Source organism: Balaenoptera acutorostrata, chromosome 12 (genome assembly GCF_949987535.1).
Source record: "Balaenoptera acutorostrata chromosome 12, mBalAcu1.1, whole genome shotgun sequence".
Classification (NCBI taxonomy): domain Eukaryota; kingdom Metazoa; phylum Chordata; class Mammalia; order Artiodactyla; family Balaenopteridae; genus Balaenoptera; species Balaenoptera acutorostrata.
In genome coordinates, this window is record NC_080075.1 from 68,292,058 (window position 1) to 68,307,599 (window position 15,542).

The 15,542-nt window shown below is 40.7% G+C and overlaps 1 protein-coding gene across 1 annotated transcript in view; it reads right to left on the reverse strand.

The window, feature by feature from the left end:
• Positions 1-11,216, reverse strand: part of YIPF4 (Yip1 domain family member 4) — a 35,001-nt gene extending 23,785 nt beyond the window's left edge. The window contains exon 1 of the mRNA XM_007191386.2: positions 10,886-11,216. Coding sequence (XP_007191448.1) covers positions 10,886-10,964 — 79 coding nt within the window. The 5' untranslated portion in view covers positions 10,965-11,216. The remainder of the gene's footprint in view (positions 1-10,885) is intronic.
• Between the last annotated feature and the right edge of the window lie 4,326 nt (positions 11,217-15,542).

Consider the following 15,542-nt stretch of genomic DNA (forward strand, 5'->3'; position numbering starts at 1 on the left):
AAACATTTTAATGCGTATATAGGCCAATGAAAGAGCTCAAGAAACCAACGCAAGTATATAATGATTTTACAATTGCTAGACCTATACTGGAGTTGATTATGTTACTCCATGAGAAAAAATTTTAAAGCCTTGTATAAAATTGTGTCCTAAGTTTTATATATATATATATATATATATATATATATATATATATATATATATATATATATACTTTTGAATTTTTTATTTATTTTTGGCTGTGTTGGGTCTTCATTGCTGCACGCGGAAGCCCTTTTTCTAGTTGCGGCGCACAGGCTTCTCACTGCGGTGGCTTCTCTTGTTGCAGAGCACAGGCTCTAGGCACACAGGCTCAGTAGTTGTGGCTCACGGGCTTAGTTGCTCCGCGGCATGTGGGATCTTCCCAGATCAGGGCTCGAACCTGTGTCCCAGGCATTGGCAGGCGGATTCTTAACCACTGAGCCACCAGGGAAGCCCCTAGGTTATATTTTTATTCATATCATTTTGGTTTACGATTTCAGTAGCTTTACTATTCCAATATTGCCAGTTAATTTTCATATTGCACATAATATTAATTAAAATCAATTACATCTCCTGAGCCTACCTTTAGAAAAATCAAATCCCATTTTGGCATAAACCAGTTATCTAACAGAAATTTCTTTTATTTGCCTTATAAGTCTTTTAACTTTTATTTTGAAATAATTATAGATTCACAGGAAGTTGCAGAGAGGTTATATGCACCCTTCACCCTGTTTCCCCCAATGGTACCATACCATCATATGTACTATCAAAACCAGGACACTGACATTGATACAGTTGATAGACCTTATTCAGATTTTACCAGTTTTAAGTGCACTTATTTGTGTGTATGTGTGTATAGTTCTATGCAATTTTACCACATTTATAGATTTGTGTAATGCCTTACAAGTTTAAAATTTATGAAAAGAAATAGATTAATTTTTTAAAAGATAAATCTTGCTTAACTACTTTGTTTTCTTCCCAAGAAAGGTTGACTAAAAAGTCATTTTCAGGGCTTCCCTGGTGGCGCAGTGGTTGAGAATCTGCCTGCCAACGCAGGGGACACAGGTTCGAGCCCTGGTCTGGGAGGATCCCACATGCCGCGGAGCAACTGGGCCCATGAGCCACAATTACTGAGCCTGCGCGTCTGGAGCCTCTGCTCCACAACAAGAGAGGCCACGATAGTAAGAGGCCCGCGCACCGCAATGAGGAGTGGCCCCCGCTTGCCACAACTGGAGAAAGCCCTCCCACAGAAACGAAGACCCAAGACAGCCAAAAATAAATAAATAAATAAAATTAAAAAAAAAAAAACTGGAGCATTTGCATGGACCCTTCCTTCTGTTTCAACTATTTAAAAAAAAAAAAGTCATTTTCAATTTTCAAACAGGGAAGAAAAGCTATTCTTGCACCCATTATATATCATATATTGTACTTCTTGAGCACATTGTATAGAAGATACTTGTGATAATATCTATCTGGATATAATTTTTTAAAAATCAAGTAGGAAACTTTTAAAGAGGAAAAACTAAAGATTCCTCTATCAACACTACTAAATTATATTAGAAGTGACATCTTGCCTGGGGAGGGGGAATGTCACACAAAGTAGGCTAAATGGACACCTTAACAGAGTAACAGAAAATTATTGTTTACTCAAAAAAGCCTATTAATACAAAAATTATTGATTATGTCTACAAATTACTGATCACAATAATGTATTATGAGTTGTATCATTTTTATATAGGAGTGTCTTAGTCTGTTTAGGCTGCTATGTAACAAAATACCATAGACTGGATGGCTTATAAACAATAGAAATTTGTTTCTCACAGTTCTGGAGGTTGGAAGTCTAAAGTCAGGGTGTCAGCATGGTCAGGTAAGGGCTCTCTTCTGGCTAGCTGACTTCTCCTTGTGCCCTCACATGGCAGAAACGGGTAGGGAGATCTGTGAAATCTTTTTTATAAGAGCACTAATCCCATTTATGAGGGCCCCAACCTCATGACCTAAGTACCTCCCAAAGGCTCCACTTCCCCACTGGGCATTAGGATTTCAACATATGCATTTTGGGGGACACAAACATTCAGACCATAAAAAGAGGTAAAAACACTGAGGAAGGCTGAGCTCAAAAAGCAATATACTGAACCCAGTCCTCTTCTGTAAACTTATACAACAATCAAGTGTCAGCTTAACATTGTAGTTATTTCAAAAGCATCTAAAACTCAATATTCCAAAACTGAATTCTTGATATTTAAGGTCTTCCTCCAGTTTCTTATTTCAGTGAATAGTACCACTAATCCCATCCAGCACTGTAAACCAGAAGTTTAATTATCCTTGACAGTTTCCTTCATTCACATGCTCCCCACACCATTCAATCACCACTAAATTCTATCACTTTTATCCCTAAATATTTTTTGAACCTGCCCACTTTTCTCCATTTCTACCACCTGCACCATGCTAGTGCAAACTAACATCTCCTGTCTGTATGACTATTATGGTCTACTAACTCCTCTCCCTAGTCATTCTCTTTCCAATCCATTCTCACCTATAGCCAGAAGAATATTATTTAAATGCAAATCTTTCACTCTCCCGTTTAAAATCCTTCAGTGGCCTCCCACTACTTTTTCAGCTCAAATCTAACAATCTCTACATGCCCTATCTACTTCTCCAGAACAATTTTCTGCCTCCCTACCCACCGTGTCCCTATGCTCTAGCCATATTAAGCCTCTCAGTTCTTTGAATGAACCAGGATCCCTGGTACCTTAGGGACTTTGTACCAGGCTGTCTCCCCTAACTTCAGATAATTAAATGCCATCCATTCTTCAGTTCCTAGATATACTTTTTTTTTAATATATAAATTTATTTATTTTATTTATAATTTTTGGCTGCGCTGGGTCTTCATTGCTGCGTGCAGGCTTTCTCTAGTTGTGGCGAGCGGGGGCTACTCTTCCTTGTGGTGCAAGGGCTTCTCACTGCGGTGGCTTCTTTTGTTGCTGAGCACAGGCTCTAGGCAAGCAGGCTTCAGTAGTTGTGGCATGAGGGCTCAGTAGTTGTGGTGCACGGGCTTAGCTGCTCTGCGGCATGTGGGATCTTCCTGGACCAGGGCTCGAACCCATGCCCCATGCATTGGCAGGCGGACTCTCAACCACTGCACCACCAGGGAAGTCCCCTAGATATACCTATTTAAGGAAATTTTCCATGATCTCCCTGACTAGATTAGGTTCCTTTCGTAGTCCCCTGGACTTTTCCTTCATAACATTTATCACTGTTGATAATAATGTATTTGTATGATTATTTGGACAATGTCTGTAAGTTCGCTGATGGGAGGAACTAAGTGTGTTTGTTGTAGTTTTGTTTTGAACACGTATCTCCAGTACCTATAACAGTGCCTGGCCCATAGTAGGCAACCAACAAATGTGTGCTGGTTAGATGAATTAATTAATAGAAGGGCAAACAGCTTCACAGAGCTTATATCAAGAGAGATATTAGAGATTTTTAATAAAGTAAATATACAAAATCAGATTTGCATTGTGTAAACATAATCTTAGCTGCACTGTGGAGGACTGATTTAAGTGGGGAGAGATTTGAGGAGGGAGTATGGTCAGCAAAAAGTATAGATGAGAAATGGAAAGGACTTGAACTAAGGCAATGTCAGTAGAGAGGGAAGAACAGATTAATTATATAGCTATTCTGGAGCTATTCTGAAATAATTTGATGACCAACTGAAAATGAGAAAGTGAGAGAGAGACTAGAGACAAGCTTCTGGCCTTTGGCAAAGGGAACTATAGCACAAACAATAAGTCATTTTCACTTTAGCACCTTTCTCACTTTCAACATTGGTTAATTAATCCACCAATAAATATTTAAGGATTACTTATTTCTATAATGCCCTGAGAGTGATATAAAGAAGTGAGATACTTCAAGGAGTTCAAAATCCAATTGACAGTCTATCCAAGCAATGGAATTTTATTCAGCCAGAAAAGGAATGAGTTACTGATTCATGCTGTAACATGAATGAACCTTGAAAGCATTATGCTGAGTGAAAGAAACCAGACACAAAAGGTCACATATTGTATTACCCCATTTACATGAAATACCCAAAATAAGCAAATCAATAGAGACAGAAAGTAGATTAGTGGTTGCCAGGGACTGGAAGGCAGGGAGGGAATAGAGAGTGACTGAAAATGGGTACAGGGTTTCTCTTTGGAGTGCTGAATATGATACAAAACCCTATTAGTACTGTAAAACACACTCTTCTGTAGGTAAATGACAACGCCTATTGCTAACAGATCACAGGTGCCATAGGAGTAAAGAGACCTAAGCTATCAAAGAGGTGGTCAGGAAGACTATGTGGAAGTAGAACTGGAATCTGGACATGAGAGATAAGTGGATGAGCAGAGAAGGAATAAGAAATCATTCCAAAGATGGGAGAAAATATCTGCAAATGATGCAACTGACAAGGCTTTAATCTCCAAAATATACAAACAGCTCATGAGGCTCACTATCAAAAAAACAAACAACCCAATTGAAAAATGGGCAGAAGACCTTAACAGACACTTTTCCAAAGAAGACATACAGATGGCCAGTAGACACATGAAAAGATGCTCAACATCACTAATTATTAGAGAAATGCAAATCAAAACTACAATGAGGTACCACCTCACACCAGTCAGAATGGCCATCATTAAAAAGTCTACAAATAACACATGCTGGAGAGAGTGTGGAGAAAAGGGAACCCTCCTACACTGTTGGTGAGTATGTAAGTTGGTGCAGCCACTATGGAAAACAGTGTGGAGGTTCCTCAGAAAACTAAAAATAGAATTACCATATGATCCAGCAATCCCACTCCTGGGTATATATCTGCACAAAACTATAATTCAAAAAGATACATGCTGGGACTTCCCTGGCAGTCCAGTGGTTAAGACTTCGCCTTGCAATGCAGAGGGTGCAGGTTCGATCCCTGGTCAGGGAGCTAAGATCCCACATGCCTCGGGGCCAAAAAAACAAAACATAAGATCTAAGCAATATTGTAACAAATTCAATAAAGACTTTAAAAATAGTCCACATTAAAAAATCTTAAAAAAAAAAAGATACATGCACCCCTATGTTCATAGCAGCACTATTCACAACAGCCAAAACATGGAAGCAACCTAAATGTCCATGGGCAGATGAATGGATAAAGAAGATGAGGTACATATATACAATGGAATACTACTCAGCCATAAAAAAGAATGAAATCATGCCATTTGCAGCAACATGGATGCAACTAGAGATTATCATACTAAGTGAAGTAAGTCAGAAAGAGAAAGACAAATACCATATGATATCACTTACATGTGGAATCTAAAATATGGCACTGGGGCTTCCCTGGTGGCGCAGTGATTGAGAGTCTGCCTGCCAATGCAGGGGACGCGGGTTCAAGCCCTGGTATGGGAAGATCCCACATGCCGCAGAGCAACTGGGCCCGTGAGCCACAATTGCTGAGCCTGCGCGTCTGGAGCCTGTGCCCCGCAACAAGAGAGGCCGTGACAGTGAAAGGCCCGCGCACCGCGATGAAGAGTGGCCCCCGCTTGCCACAACTAGAGAAAGCCCTCACATAGAAACGAAGACCCAACACAGCCAAAAAAATAAAAAATAAAAAAATAAAATATGGCACAAATGAACCTATCTACAAAACAGAAACAGACTCACAGACACAGAGAACAGACTGTGGTTGCCAAGGGGGAGAGGGTGAGGGAGAAAAGGACTGGGAGTTTGGGATTAGCAGATGTAAACTATTGTATATAGAATGGATAAACAACAATATCCTACAAGCACAGGGAACTGTATTCAATAACCTGTAATAAACCATAATGGAAAAGAATATTAAAAAAAAGAATGTCTACATGTGTATAACTGAGTCACTTGGCTGTACAGCAGAGACTAGCACAACATTATAAATCAACTATTCTTCAATAAAAAAGAAATAAAATTTAAAAAAAAAGAAAGAAATCATTCCAAGGAAAAGAAAGGGCAGAGACAAAGGCATGGAAGCCCAAGGCTTATAAAAGGCACAGAGTTCAAAAGTTGTGGACGATAGGTTGGGGACAAAGTGTTAAGAGAATAAATATCGGGCAAAAAACCCCCAATTTTTTTAAAACTTGTCTTTATAGGCAAGTGTTTCTTTATGCATGTTCTGTGGAATCTGGATCCTATGAGATGCCCTCCACAAAAAGCTTTTGATATTCACTAAGTTTGGAAAACCCTGCATACTACAACCTCCATTTGGAGTTTCAGAACTAAGATTGGCATATTAAAGGCTCTGGGAATTCTGCATTAAGGAAACTGGTTTAACTTAGCTTAACACATTATTTACCAAATTTTTGTCATGGAACCTTTCCCCTTTGGGAAACACTGCTGAAGGTCCTTCTGTAGATGATGGGAAGCAAGTCAAGTTCCAAAAGAATGGTAGGGATTGCTGGATGCTGAGGAAATAGGAAATAACAGAGATAGTTTAGCTGTGAAAGTAAGGAAAAAGGGAAGTAGTAGATTTAATTAAAAATTCTGTCAATTAGGAGGGGACCTGTGAGTGATGATAGTGATGGAAGAAACAGAGGAGAAATAAAAAATGCTAGAGAGAAAAACAAAGAAAGGTTCCAAAAGAGGCAAGATCATCTTTCTTGGTTAGTTGTCTCTGTTCATGTCCTTTCCAACTACTTGTTGGACTTCTGTTGAATTAGTGTTGGCTTCAGTTCTAGCAGCACACCTTTATCTTAATCAAAAAGTATCATGTAGTCATCGAACATTTATTAAGTTGCTGCTATATACCAGGCTCTGTGCTAGGCAGTGGGTATGATACTACTAGACAGTAAAACACAGCTTCTAACCCCAAGGGGCTCATGGTCTAAATCAGCATTGTTTTAGGTCTGTGAAGATTGAGAAGTATAAAATACAGGGACTGCCTCGACCAATTATTGCATTTGCATAATTTTTAAGAGAATGCTCTTCCCTCTTTTCAACCTGAAGAACTCCTCCTTTTCCTTCAAAATGTACCTCATCTGTCTCTGAAGACTTCCTTGATCCCTTCCTGCAGTTAACCACTTCCACCTTTGAACCTCTTTTTTTTTTAGTTAATGAATTTATTTATTTATTTTTGGCTGCGTTGGGTCTTCGTTGCTGTATGCGGGCTTTCTCTAGTTGTGGCGAGCGGGGGCTACTCTTCGTTGTGGTGCACGGGCCTCTCACTGCGGTGGCTTCTCTTGTTGCGGAGCACGGGCTCTAGGTGCGTGGGCTTCAGTAGTTGTGGCACGTGGGCTCAGCAGTTGTGGCTCATGGGCTCTAGAGCGCAAGCTCAGTAGTTGTGGCACATGGGCTTAGTTGCTCCCCAGCATGTGGGATCTTCCTGGACCAGGGCTCAAACCCATGTCCCCTGCATTGGCAGGCAGATTCTTAACCACTGCGCCACCAGGGAAGTTCCTGAACCTCCTTTTTATAGCATTTATTATGTATGATGAATTTTTAAAAATCCCATTCTTATTAAGCCATTTCTTGGTTAGGGACTTCCTCATATACAGTCCCTTGCATATGGACATACTCCCTCCATCCTACACATACAAAACATTACCTATCTTTCAAAATTTGGCAAAATATGACCAATATTAAACTGTTCCTGATCTTTTATCTATAAAAAATTTCCTCCTCTTTTTGTTGATCTTTCATAATATTCTAAATCAGTGCCTCTCAAGCTTTAATGTGTTTATGAATCACTTAAGGATGATCTTGTCAAAATGTAAATTATGATTAAGGCAGATTCTGCATTACTAGAGCCCAGTAATGCCAATGCTGCTGGTCTGTGGAAATAAAGCAGGCAAAGAGTTACTTATTTGTGTGATACAAAATAAAGTCAAAGGACTGCCTTAAAGACTTCTATATTATACTTAACGGTATCATTACATTCTTTTTTTTTTTTTTGGCTGTGTTTGGTCTTCATCGCTATGCGCGGGCTTTCTCTAGTTGTGGCGAGTAGGGACTACTCTTCGTTGCGGTGCGCGGGCTTCTCATTGCGGTGGTACATTCTTGCATTTATACACATGCATTTCATTACTGCTTTTGGATGTAGTTTTACACCACAGAACTGAATATTAAGTCTGGATTTCATTATTCATTTATTTATTCATTTACTAGCTTATTCACACATAGTCTACGTTCTTTTAACTTGTACTTATGGACCTTGCTTTTATACACATTACCTTAAGTAATTTTCACAATATTCTTATAAGTGTGATTTTCATTTTAGGGATGAAAATGTGAGTTTATAGAAGCTATGTAATTTGGTCAATATCACATAGCTTCTGTAAGAGTTAGAACTTTAACTGAAGTCTTCTGGCTCTAAACCAGTAATTTTTTAGTTATACCATCCAAAATGTGCTAGGTTTTATAGTCCCAAGTATCAATGTCATAGGAGACAAAAGAAAGCAGAAATCATTTATTCCTTCAACAAACAACTACTTTGTTATGTTAATATTCTGGGTTCTGTGCTAAGTGCTGGGATATAGAAAAGATTAGGGACATTTCTGTTTCTGAGGAACAGTTAAGCAAAGTTTCAGCAAGAAAGGAGTATCTGAATTCAGCCTTAAGTTTCATCTTGGGGTAAGAAGGAGAAAAGCATTCTGAGCATGAGGACCTGGATACACATAGGTATGGAGACAAACACCAAGGCACATTTTAGAACAAAGGACATGCACAAATTAGTAACGGTAAGTATCACTGAGAAAGAGACTTGGACAGAATCTAGAAGCAAGGTATACATAAAACCTCTACAAGCTGAAAACATCCATGGTTAGATAAACACCGTAAGAGGGGAAAAGCAAGAATTTACATGACACGCTTAGGAACCAGAGAAGAAACTTGGTGTTGCAGAGTCAAATGTTTATGTTAGAGAACAGTAAAAAATAACCGTGGCACCAATTAATACTGAAACCCAAAGCAGTAGCAACACTGCTAACAAATACTGAGCACTTAACTCTTCCAGATGTACTAAGCGTTTTGCATTTGCAAAATGTTTGAGCACTTGGGTATTATTATTCTCATTTTATGTATACGAAAACTGAGGTTAAGAGAGATTAAGTAACTTGCCCAACATCACATAGATAGTAATTGGTAAAGACAGGATGCAAATCCAGGACTCTATACTTCAGATACACTATTCAGTTTACAAAAATATATGTAAGAGGCATCATGGTTTAGTATAAAGAAATCTTAGGAGACAGAACACTAGCTCTTAATTCCAGATCCTTCATGTGGAGGTCACTAAACTTCTCTAAACCTCAGGTTCACTATAAAACACAGGAATAATAAAGCTCAGCAGGATTCTTAGAAAGACCAAACAAGCCGTTTGCTTAAAATACTCTGTAAATTTAAACTGCATAATATTATAAACTTTAGGGTATTATTATACAAATATCTATCCTTGTCTGTATATCCCTGGATATACAGGGAGTCTATACATTCTTGGCGGCTATACGGAGAAGTTTGAATAAATCTTATGGATTTTACTTATTCCAGGTTTCTTGGTTTAGTATATGGAGTCAATGGATTAGCTTGTTATATTATTGTCAGATTTCTTAGGCATATTTAAGAAAGGTAATTCCTGGAGGAAGCGGGGATATTAGAACTATAAACATAGATATATAAGTCTGAACAAACATCAGGTTGTGATACTCAATTTTTTGTGTATACAGACAATTTTTTCTTAAAGTCTGGAAAACTACGGTTGGTTATTCTCCCCAAGCACTAGGCTAACAAATGTAGATGAAACAAATTGAAATATTTTGGGTTGCTATATTTCACCAAATTTCCATATTACATTTAAATGTATCAGCTATGTTCTCTATGATAAAAATTGTATTTTGCATTTTAATATAACCAAAACTACAGTACTATTTTTTTTAAACGCCACTCAAAAACCAAAATGAGGAAAGCAAAACAGAAAAAGGGAAAGCAAGCTATATTAACTGATGCATTACAAAACTCGATTTCTCAGGAAACACACTAGGTCCTTCTCTAGAATAAAATTTCTATAGTTAAGTACAACTTATTTTTCCATATCCAGCAGTTAAGTCTGGTCATTGGAAAATTACTGGTATACGAAGTCTAACAAAAGTAGCAGAGAAAGATTTCAGTCACAAAGAGTCTGGTAAAATACAGAGAAAAGGAGGAAAACAAATTCTCCCGTGCTGTAGAAAAATCTCTCCAGCACAAATGCTTCCTCAAAACAGTACATAAAGAAATCTGGAAAGCAACTGAAACTTCTTGTAATCCAGCTGGGTGTTCCCAAATATATCTGGGTCTACTTCTCTGAATATTGAGGTCAAACACCATAAAATAGGAGGAAAACTGGAACGTTGGCAAGATACCAGGTTCCATAAAAACCACAAACTCCTCGAGGGAAGTTAGTATTTGCAGCGCCTAATTTAATCTCAGCAAAAAGTTATGTGCTGATAAATAACAAAGCAACAAGCTCTCGTTGCTCGTTCTCATTCTTTGACACCTAGCCCGGCCAATCTAACCATCCCTTTCTGAGCAACGCCAAGTCACTTTAGAAATAAAATCTTGGGGTCCCGTGGGTGCCCTCGAGGTGGGTAAGTCCGCCAGAAAAACCTGCCACCAGACGGTGTAGCGAAACCAGAAGCTGACCGAGTCACTTGGAAAGTTCCCCACACCCCACCCTCGGCCACTCGGACCTCTCGGAAGGCCCGGCGGGAGCAGAGGGCTCGAGTCCCCCATGGGTCAGCTTCCTGCCCGTCCCCACCGGGCCACAACCGCCTCGGCCCCAGAAAGACACTGCCGCGTCCGCCCGGCGTCCCCCAGGGCGACGGACCCTCCCGGGGCTCAGTCTCACCTTCCGCGTCTGCTGAGGAGACAAAGGTGAAGTCCCCGTTAGTGGGGGAATACGCCGGGGGAGGGCCCGGCGGCTGCATCTCGCGGCCCCTCCGAGCCCGCGGCGGAGGAGAAGGCTGTGGATGGGCTCAGGCCCCGAGGCGGCCGCGGCGCCAATCCGCACGCGCGCCCGACGGCGCGACCCGCGAGCCGAGATATGTAGGCTGGGAACGAGGCTGGAGACGAGCGCAGCTGGCCGCGGGGCTGCCCCTGAGGGTCCCCCACCAAAGTCCTCTCGGTGGCGGCCGCCCAGAAACCACGACGCCGGCGCCCTGACAGGACCATAACAGTGACAGCGTCCCTGCGATTGGCTCTTTGTAATGTGCTCTCCCATTGGCTCCCGGGGAAAGGTTCTGATTGGCTCTCCCTGTTGTTGATTCCGGAAGTTTACCCAGGACAGGAAGTTCACTTGTAATTCGTGGAAAGCTCGGGCTTCCCACTATTTTTTGTTTCTGTTAAGTCTATTCTCTTCTGGCTTTTCTTTATTTCCTCTGCTTTTGTTAACTGGGCGGGTTAAAGAATATTAGAACCGGGAATGTTTTTAGAGGTCAGCATTGGCCCGCACCGGTCCAAGATCCCAAGATTCCGTTTAACTTAGTCATTAATTAATTGTATAGTATCTTGACTTAAATTATATATCGTCTCTGAGACTCAGTTTCCTCACCTGTGAAATGAAGGGGGCTGGATTGGATACTAATAAAAAAGAAGATAAACTGTAAATTGCCACCCAAAGACTAGGGCTGTAGTCTAGCCACATTCCTTTATGAGGGAGGTAATTGAGGCCAGAAAAGGTAAAGAAGGAACAGAAGTACCTAAATCTTCTGAATTCTAGTCCAATGCTCTTTTCTTTCTTTCTTTCTTTCTTTTTATAAATTTATTTATTTATTTATTTATTTTTGGCTGTGTTTGGTCTTCGTTGCTGAGTGCGGGCTTTCTCTAGTTGCGGGGAGCCGGGACTGCTCTTCGTTGTGGTGCGGGGACTTATCATTGCGGTGGCTTCTCTTGTTGCGGAGCACGGGCTCTAGGCACGCAGGCTCAGTAGTTGCGGCACATGGGCTCAGTAGTTGTGGCTCACGGGCTTCGTTTCTCCACGGCATGTAGGATCTTCCTGGACCAGGGCTCGAACCCGTGTCCCCTGCATTGGCAGGAGGATTCTTAACCACTGCGTCACCAGGGAAGTCCCCAATGCTGTTTTCACTACAAGGTCCTGTCTGCTGATAAACTTACAAATCCATCTAATTTTTAAAGTCTTTAAATAGATATACTTAATTTTAATATCCAAGCTACATTAATGTGACTTCCAATTTGGAGAGAGGGAGAGTTTGAGGGTATATTATGGGGACAGCCTTGGGGAAAGAAATGATAGATCAGCGGTAGAGCAATGGGAAGGCATGGCCATTAATGTGTAAAAGGGAATATTGAAAAAATTCTCACAGGAGGTAACAATTAACTTGGTACTTAAAAGATGAGTAAAAATTTTCAGCCAAAGAGGTGTGGGGGGCTGGCAGCCTGGGGTCATAACATTCCAAAGATCATTTAATGGACTTGGGAAGCTGGAAGTCATTTAGTTTACTTGGACCTTAGTTTACGTGGGAGAGAATGGCTACATATGAGACTGCATGAATAGGTAAAGAAGAAATCATGAACAATCTTGCATGCTATTCGAAGGATTAAAAAATATTTTTATGGAAGTGTTGGGGGAACCATTAAAGGAATTAGAGCAAAGGAGTGACATATCAGATATCCTTGTTACAATAATTACTTAAACTATCCACAGTAGTGGATGTTTTGGTTTGGGAAGCAGAGACTGGTTTTTTTTTTTTTAAACATAAATTTATTTATTTATTTATTTATTTTTGGCTGCGTTGGGTCTTCGTTGCTGCGCGCCGGCTTTCTCTAGTTGCGGCGAGTGGGGGCTACTCTTTGTTGCTGTTTGCAGTCTTCTCATTGCGGTGGCTTCTCTTGTTGCAGAGCACGGGCTCTAGGCGCGTGGGCTTCAGTAGTTGTGGCTCGCGGGCTCTAGAGTGCAGGCTCAGTAGTTGTGGCGCACGGGCTTAGTTGCTCTGCAGCATGTGGGATCTTCCTGGACCAGAGCTCGAACCCGTGTCCCCTGCATTGGCAGGCGGATTCTTAACCACTGCGCCACCAGGGAAGTCCAAAACTGGATACAATTTAAATGTCCATGAGAATGAGTAAATAAATGTTGGGATAGCCATTTAATGAAATGATACACTGAGAATCATCTTTTAGAGTTATTTCATGATATGGGGGAAAAAATCTCAAAATTCTTTATGAAGTGAAAAAAATCTGTTTTTTCACTTTCACTTTGATCCGCCCATGATCTCAATTTGCATATGCTCCCAATATTATATAGATACAGAAATATAAAAAATATAACTGAAAGGATAACATCTCAAAATGTCACAAGTGATTATTATCATGGGTGGCTTCTGTGCTTTTCTATATTAAGCTTTTCTATGTTCTCCAAATTTTCTGAAATTAATATGTATTACTTTTTTAATTAAAAAATATTTTATAAAGATAAAAGCAGTTTAATTAGTTTCAAATGGTATAGAAATATATCCCATTCAGCGCTTGCTGTATTTTCTTCATTGAGCCAAGAGGTAATTATCTCATTAATTACATACAAAAATGCTTTTGCAGAATCAGCTTTTTAAAAACTAGAAAATGGTATGTTCACTTTTCAAACATAAATAGCTTAATCCAGGACCATCCTCAATAAAATGTGGTGGATGAATTATTTTAGATACTAACCAGCAAGCCCTGATCATTTTTTCTCTCAAGACCTTTCTCAGTCAGTAGTCCTGAGTCCATTGACCCAGATATCTAGAGCATCCGTGGTTGGGAGGGGGATGACCCTACTCCCTAGCTTCCGGAGGCTTTTCTGTAGCATTCAGGAAGCCTGAAATTCCCAATCTTCTGTGAGGAGATGGGAGAAGCAGAGAGAGAGCCAGTGTGTAAGGCAGGGGTGGAAAACATGCATTCAAAGGTTGAGATGTAAACTGCTGACTTGGAGCAAGAGGAGGAAGGAGCCATATCTTAGCAGTCTCCTGGCAGCAGGCAACCAGATGGGATCCACTTTGGGAAACAGAAATTACACACCACCCGAGCGAAGTGTAACACTCAGGATGAGTATACCAGCGACAAGTTCCATCATAGGAACTGAGCTGAGGAGAGGATTCTGATCCCCCTTATTTCTGTTAGAGACAGAACTTAGACTACATCCCAGGAAGGAGAGAGGGAAAAAAAAAGTCAACAGGAGTTTTAAGTTGGAATATGACTAAACTATAGATCTGGATAGACTGAGGGCTCACTGAACTGGAGAAACTGACCTCAAAATGAGGATATTAGAATTCTCCCATCAACTTAAATGGAGGTTGTATCAGACAGCAGCTTGATTTATAGAGAAATAAAGTTTGCATCTTTTCACACCTGAGTTTATAACTGTGAAATTCATACACTAAATCAAACAAAGGCAGTAGAATCATCATAGACTCATTCCAAAATATTTCCATTGTAAAAATGGACTGATTGGTTTGTGCTTTACCTAAAGGAATTATTATATGACTAATGGTGGAATATTAGTTAAGCCTTGGCCTAACTGTCTTCTGTATACTCTTGCTTAAATTTTTAAATCACCTGTGGTGGAGAAGTAATCACAACTTTTTTATAGGACACTAATCAAATTTACTTACCCAGATTCCTACTTGCCATCCCCTTACCACTCTTTTTTTTTTTTTTTAATTACACTATACTAGGTGTGCTTTATTTATTTATTAATGGCTGTGTTGGATCTTCGTTTCTGTGCGAGGGCTTTCTCTAGTTGTGGCAAGCGGGGGCCACTCTTCATCACTGTGCGCGGGCCTCTCACTATCACGGCCTCTCTTGTTGCGGAGCACAGGCTCCAGACGCGCAGGCTCAGTAATTGTGGCTCACGGGCCCATTTGCTCTGCGGCATGTGGGATCTTCCCAGACCAGGGCTCGAACCCGTGTCTCCTGCACTGGCAGGTAGATTCCCAACCACTGCGCCACCAGGGAAGCCCCCCCTTACCACTCTTATTCAGAGAATCTTAAATTTGATAGAGATCAGAACTAATTCAACTTCCCACGTAAAGCAAATACTAACCTGCTAAAGAATTCATGCCAATTAGCTGCTAAGACAATACTCAATGTGAAAAGGTACAACAGAACCAATTTCAGTGGGTCTAAGCAGAAAAGAACTTTATCGAGGATGTCAGGTAACTCACAGAATCTTCAGGAGGGTCCAGAGAACCAGGATTGGGAGGTTCTGCAAGCAAGAGAAGGTGATTTCAGGGCTGGATGGCTCACTTGGCAACCCTACTGTCTCTGCCATTGAACACAGGCTCTGCAGGACACCAGAGCTGGAGCAACTGTGCCACTGCTTCCACAAGCTGGATATCTCTTCGCTATTTCACCAGGATGGCTTTCAGATTGGCACCACGTTGGCTCCAAGTGCAGTCTCATATTGGCTTCCAGTTGGCAGAACCCTGGGGGTAAGTACGCACTAACTTCAAGGGACGCTGTGAAAAAGGGTTTTTGGCTTCTGCTTTGGGAATGTGGGTTTCATAATTTGGGAA